We start from the raw sequence: 6,088 nt of genomic DNA, 5'->3' as shown, positions 1-6,088 counted from the left end.
ACTCACTGGCTATATATTCTTCCTTTTTCTACTGCACAGTTTGTCTTAGGACTGATTTATTGGGTTGAGTAGTTGCATCCAGACAGCTACATGCCAATCACACATACCCTGGTTACTCATTATGAGCCTTAGGATACCATACAACTCACTAATGAGCACATTATAATGTTGGCCAGTGCTAATTAGATGATAATCATGTGCATTGCTTTATTTACAGTCTATCCATTTAAATTGACATTTAATTGAATACAGTGTGAAAGAAATTGGAATTGTGTTTCAAATTTCGTTTAAGTTAATTTCACCTGACGTCTCTTATAGGCAGGTGAGATTATTCACTTGATCTGGAAATTTTCAGCAAATACAAATGGACATAATGCTTATTTTATAATGGCACACACGCATGTGTAAATTTATCTCAAAATGTGTTTGGAAACAGCAACCAAATTTGCAATTTTTTATCTCCACTAATACCCTTATGTGCTCTGACTGCAGAGAGATTCTGCATGCATAAGAGATATTAATAGATCCAACTCTTAGTTGGAAACATGAGGCAGGATCCTAAAACAACCTGAATAGAATATTCTGATATTATCTTAGGATAGGAAACTTACATTTAATTCATGAATAAATATGTGGCAAACTATACCTAATTATGATCCTATGTATTTTCCTCTTTCAGGACATAGCATCAAAAAATTAAAGGATCTACCTTTTTAAGTGAGTGTATGATTGCCAAAAAATTGCATGCATGACTGCACTACTAAATTCAAAGTCTTTTTATTGAAACAATTTCCTAACAGCACATGTAGAATAGACTTAGAGTAACTGTATGAAAAGGTGTTTCTATACAAAAGGATCTGGAGGCCAACTCTTCTATTTTTTTCTCAAATAGTAGCATTTCTGGTTTATGGGTATCTGCTTTCATGCAGTTTTGAGACACTTACATGACAGAATTTCTTTAGGCCTCTCTCATTCTTGAGAATAGTTTGCTAGGTATACAATTCCAGGATGGAGATAATTTTTCCCTCAGAATTCTGAAGGCAAATCTTTATGTCTTCTGACTTTTAGTGTCATTGTCAAGAGATCCTATGTCATTATGTTTCTTTATTATATGTCTCTTAGAAAATTTTAGTATCTTCTCCTTTCCCCCAGTTTTCCAAAATTGCATAATAGTGTGCCCAGGTAGGATCTTTGTTTATTTATTTTATTTGACACTTGGTGAACTCTTTCAAGTTGGAAATTCACATCCTTCAATTATAGGACATATTCTTGGACTATTTAATCATTCTTCCCCTCAGTTTTCTCTACACTGTCTTTCTGGAACTGCTGTTAGCTAATTATTGCATCTCCTGAATTGTTCCTCTAAATTTTATTTCCTAACTCTTCATCTCTTTCTGTCCTACCCTCAGGGAAATTTCCCCAACTTCATCTTCCAATCCTTCTATTTTTTTCTTCTGTAAACTTTTATTAACTGGGGTAACAGGGAGAGTTTGATCACAGCAGAACCCATCCTGAAAGCATTAGAAATTACAGAAAGACGAGATGAGTGTCAGACACAACAGATTAAGCAAGTCCCTCCATCACCTGAGAAACAATAATATAAAACTGTAGAAACCAAATCTTTGTGAGTGATACAGGATACGGAACAAAAATGAAGACATTGGAACTCCTGGTGTTGCAAAATAAACTTGCAACTTCATTTCTATATTTTTGAAGTTGTAATTCAATGTTTTTCCCAAATCATTTCAAGCCTTCTCCAGTCAACATTTTCCCTCTCATCAATAACTTCCAAGGACCTTATTTAAAAAATAACTCTTTCTTTAAAATTTTTATTTATTTAATTTATTTATTTTTGACTGCGTTGGGTCTTTGTTTCTGGCTGTGGGCTTTCTCTAGTGGCAGCAAGCAGGGGCCACTCTTCGTTGCAGTGCGCAGGCTTCAGTAGTTGTGGCACATGTAGGCTTCAGTAGTTGTGGCACATGGGCTCAGTAGTTGTGGCTCGTGGGCTCTAGAGCACAGGCTGAATAGTTGTGGCTCATGGGCTTAGCTGCTCCGTGGCATGTGGGATCTTCCTGGACCAGGGCTTGAACCCGTGTCCCCTGCATTGGCAGGCAGATTCTTAACCACTGTGCCACCAGGGAAACCCCTAAAAAATAACTCTTAATCATCCATTTTTCTCACCCCACACATTCTATTCCAGGAAACTGGCAGCCTCCCAGCACAGAGCTTATGTTCCTCCTCTTTGAAATGCAAACTTAAACAGATTTTGGTCTTCTTTCTTCAATATTACAAGATGAGCACATGCTTACTGCAAAGCTTAATTCCTTCTCATGGCATTTTTATTCTGCAACTTACTTGTCACTGCCATTTGTCATAACTTAACTAGAATGCTGTCCTCCACCCTCTCCCTCCCTGACTTTGCAACCATCAATGCTCCTGACCTAACTAGTTAACCTGTTAAACCACCTGTGTGGTTATTTACCAGGAAACACTGGACCAGAAACAAATAATATACCTCAATATACAATAGCTCAGGCTTAATTTGTAGGCAGAATTTCATTTGTTGGCCATAGGAAGAAAACACTTATACAAGGTAAAATTCACTATTTTCATTTCATGCTGGGATTTGAAGAAACAAAGGACAGCAACCAATGTGGAGGGGGACAAGGCTTGGGATAGAGCCCCCTGCTCCAGGGACACCAGCAGAATCTAGTCCAGTAAATGGGGACTTCACCACCCACATACTACCCCTTGAATCTATAAATCAACATCCCTGACTGGTAAGCTCCTGCTAATACTTGCCTTTTTCTGCCCCTTTCAGCCTGAAAGCATCCAGAGTATCAAAGTCCTCCTTTCCCCATCTTCATCCTTAGACATAAATGAATCTGCTTTCACATGCAAGAAAACTTCAGTCAAAAAATACAGTTGGTCTTCAGTCCTTCTGTTCTTCTCCATATGATCTTGGCCCAGCTCAGTAAACATTTGTCGAGTGCCTGTTCTCGACCAGGCTTTGTGTACACTGAGGGTTCAAAAATGCAAAGGATGGTTCTCTGTCCCTGAGAAATTCAAAGTCTCATTTCCTCCAAGTCTTGCTAATACCCACGTAGTAACTGGAACTGGCTCCTGCATGGAGAAAGCACTGGGTGATGGCTGAGCAGCTGCTTGACACTGGATTCTCACTGCTACTGACCCTAGTTTCTTTCATTTTCTATATACAGACACTTAAAACTAAATTACTATTGAAAGTCATTAGAAATTAGCTCGGATGCCAATGTATGACCACGTCTGTAAAAGTAAAATATCACTATTTCTGCTTAAAGAAAAACAAACAAAAAAAAACCCCACAGCACTTCTGTAATTGGTGCACCAACTGTGCATGAAGTTCTCAAGTCAGGTCAGCTGATGGGGGCTCCTGTGGTGACTAGTTTGTAGTAGGCTCCTTTCTGGGCCATCAGTTCTTCATGGGTCCCCTTTTCAATTACTATCCCCTGTGACATGACAGCAATGATATCCGAGTTCCGGATGGTGGACAAACGATGGGCAATGACAATGCAGGTCCGACCTTCTCTGGCTTTGTCCAAGGCGACCTGCACCGTCTGCAAAGGGAAGATGGAAAGTTGATGCAAAGACGCATGCTTGTTCCCTGGCCCACCATCACGAGAGTTCTGTTTCATACCACCTGATTAACATCTCTATATTCAGGGGTTAAACCCAAAGGCTTGATAGGAGAGAGAGGATTAAATAAATATTTGCTGAATGCAATGCCTCAGTGACTTAAATTGCAGTCTACAAGCTGAAAAATTTCAGTGAAGCCAGAATGAACCAAACTACAAGATCACAAAGTAATTTTACAATACTTGAGGGTCTAGTTTGCTAAAATGAAACCAAGGAAACAATGTAAGGTAACAGTTAAATGGTCACTCCTGGGCTTCCCTGGTGGCGCAGTGGTTGAGAGTCCGCCTGCCGATGCAGGGGACACGGGTTCGTGCCCCGGTCCGGGAAGATCCCACATGCCGCGGAGCGGTTGGGCCCGTGAGCCATGGCCGCTGAGCCTGCGCGTCTGGAGCCTGTGCTCCGCAACGGGAGAGGCCACAGCAGTGAGAGGCCCATGTACCGCAGGAAAAAAAAAAAAAAAAGGTCACTCCTGATACTGTTCCTCATTGAGGACATTTTAGCTCTCTCCAAAACAGAATCCTGACTTTTAAGGAGTTAATTCTAAATGGTAAATTTCATAATTGTGTTTTGCCCAATTACATTTCCTTTCATGCAAACTGCACATCAGATACCGCCTCTAACTTTGTGTTGTATGCTTCCCACCTGCTCTGCCATGGAACTTTAGAACTACAAAATATGAAATACCTATCAGATGGCCTGGATTATTTTATTTTATTTAAGAAAGCTCATTATTTACCCATGAAAAAAGTGTCACCTAGCCTAAACAATCTTAAAAACAATTCTTATTTTAAAGTGAAAAAAATTTTTTTATTTGAAGCAATCCTATTTTAAATCACTTTCTCTAGACTATTGTCTTTGGGCGCTACAAAGGAGTGGCAATTTCTACTATTAATGAATCAGAAAATTAACAATACTGCCATTTTATAAGGACAAATATTACAGCAAAAAACTCATTTATAATGATCTAAGACTTCAGAAAGTCAGTACCTACCTTTTCACTTTCTGTGTCCAAGGCAGAAGTAGCTTCATCTAGTAGCAAGATTTTAGGATCTCGTATGATGGCCCGAGCAATAGCAATGCGTTGTTTCTCCCCTCGAGAGAGTTGAGACCCCTGGGACCCAACATTAGTTTCATATTTCTGGAAAAAATATGGTAAGTTTGAGAACCAGAAACAGCCATTGTTCCTGTGCTGTAGGGAGCCCACATCAATGACCCCTCTGAGGATTTAAACAATTTGTTTTTTTTGAAATTGGGAATAATTTGTATAAAGGATGTCAAATCCATTTAGGCATATTAAAAAAATATGGCGTTTTATGACCTTTCATGTTGGGAAACACGGGGACTTTGTATCCCTTTCTCTGCATTTCTTTTAGGTTTGTATTTTTGATCTCTTTCTCCTTGAGTATGAGATCCTCCCTGATTTAAGATTCCCTGATTTCCCAACTCCTGTCTGGAAGATCTTTCCAAGACAGAATGATCCTAGGCATATAAGGGCCTTCAAGAGATCTCCTGGTCCATTCCCTTGTTGAGGTAGCCTCATTCTGGAACACAAGCCTAATTTTCAATCTTCACTCTTGCTGCATACCAGCTCTGTGATCATGAACAAATTATTTAAATTTCTGTGAGCTTCATAACTAGTTAACATATTTGTTGTTTTAGATGAAATTATGAAGGAAAATCCCTACCTGACGCCTACGTAAAAAACAGTTACATTCACAGAGTATTTACTATGCATCAGGTACTGTACTAACTATTCTAGCCAGCTTATCATTTAATGTTTACAGAAATCATTTTCTCCCGATTACTATTTTTCAGTTTCCATGTCTTAATTTTCTTAGTGATCAACCACCAAGAAAGACCCTTGGTGGATGGAAAAAAGCAGAGTCAATATCACACTACATTCAAACTTGGCTCTGGGAAAGTGAGGAACTCCGAGGCAAATGCAACTTACCCACCACGCACAGGAGTTGCTGCCAAGTAATGACATGATCATGATCATAATAGTAACAGCAGCAGCTTTCTTTCTGAGGCTATTATGTGTGCTCTCTCATTCTGTTATTTTTTGCATTTTGTAGACGACTGAGTCTCAGAAAAGTAATTGTTACAGAAGTAACTTTACACTAGAAAGTGGCCAAGCTTGGATTCAAATCAATGTCTGTTCCAAATCTCAGGACGTTTTTCCGTTATGCTAAGCTGATGCTCAATGTGGTACTGCTTCACTTACAACAAGGAATAGAGCATCCTTTGCGTTGGATAACATACTACTTTCCAAAACTAAAGATTATGTTGATGAAGGACATTCATTTTGCGTAAAAGACTGAGACAATCTCAGGGCACTGGGAAATAAGTTGTGTTGCCTTTGACCTTCTCCGTGAGCCACAGTCATAATACTTTTTAGTCATTCTACCTCTCT

General features: G+C 39.3%; 1 protein-coding gene across 3 annotated transcripts in view; it reads right to left on the bottom strand.

The window, feature by feature from the left end:
* Positions 1-841: 841 nt before the first annotated feature.
* Positions 842-6,088, bottom strand: part of ABCB11 (ATP binding cassette subfamily B member 11) — an 86,249-nt gene continuing 81,002 nt past the window's right edge. For 2 of the 3 annotated variants that reach the window (XM_019923346.3, XM_019923345.3), the window contains exons 26-27: positions 4,667-4,813; positions 842-3,596 (exon numbers count right to left, since the gene is read on the bottom strand). In XM_019923346.3, coding sequence (XP_019778905.2) covers positions 3,396-3,596; positions 4,667-4,813 — 348 coding nt within the window. In that variant the 3' untranslated portion in view covers positions 842-3,395. The remainder of the gene's footprint in view (positions 3,597-4,666; positions 4,814-6,088) is intronic. The other variant, XM_019923347.3, reaches the window with a different exon arrangement.

Source organism: Tursiops truncatus, chromosome 7, assembly GCF_011762595.2.
Source record: "Tursiops truncatus isolate mTurTru1 chromosome 7, mTurTru1.mat.Y, whole genome shotgun sequence".
Classification (NCBI taxonomy): domain Eukaryota; kingdom Metazoa; phylum Chordata; class Mammalia; order Artiodactyla; family Delphinidae; genus Tursiops; species Tursiops truncatus.
This window is presented reverse-complemented; position numbering and strand designations above follow the sequence as displayed.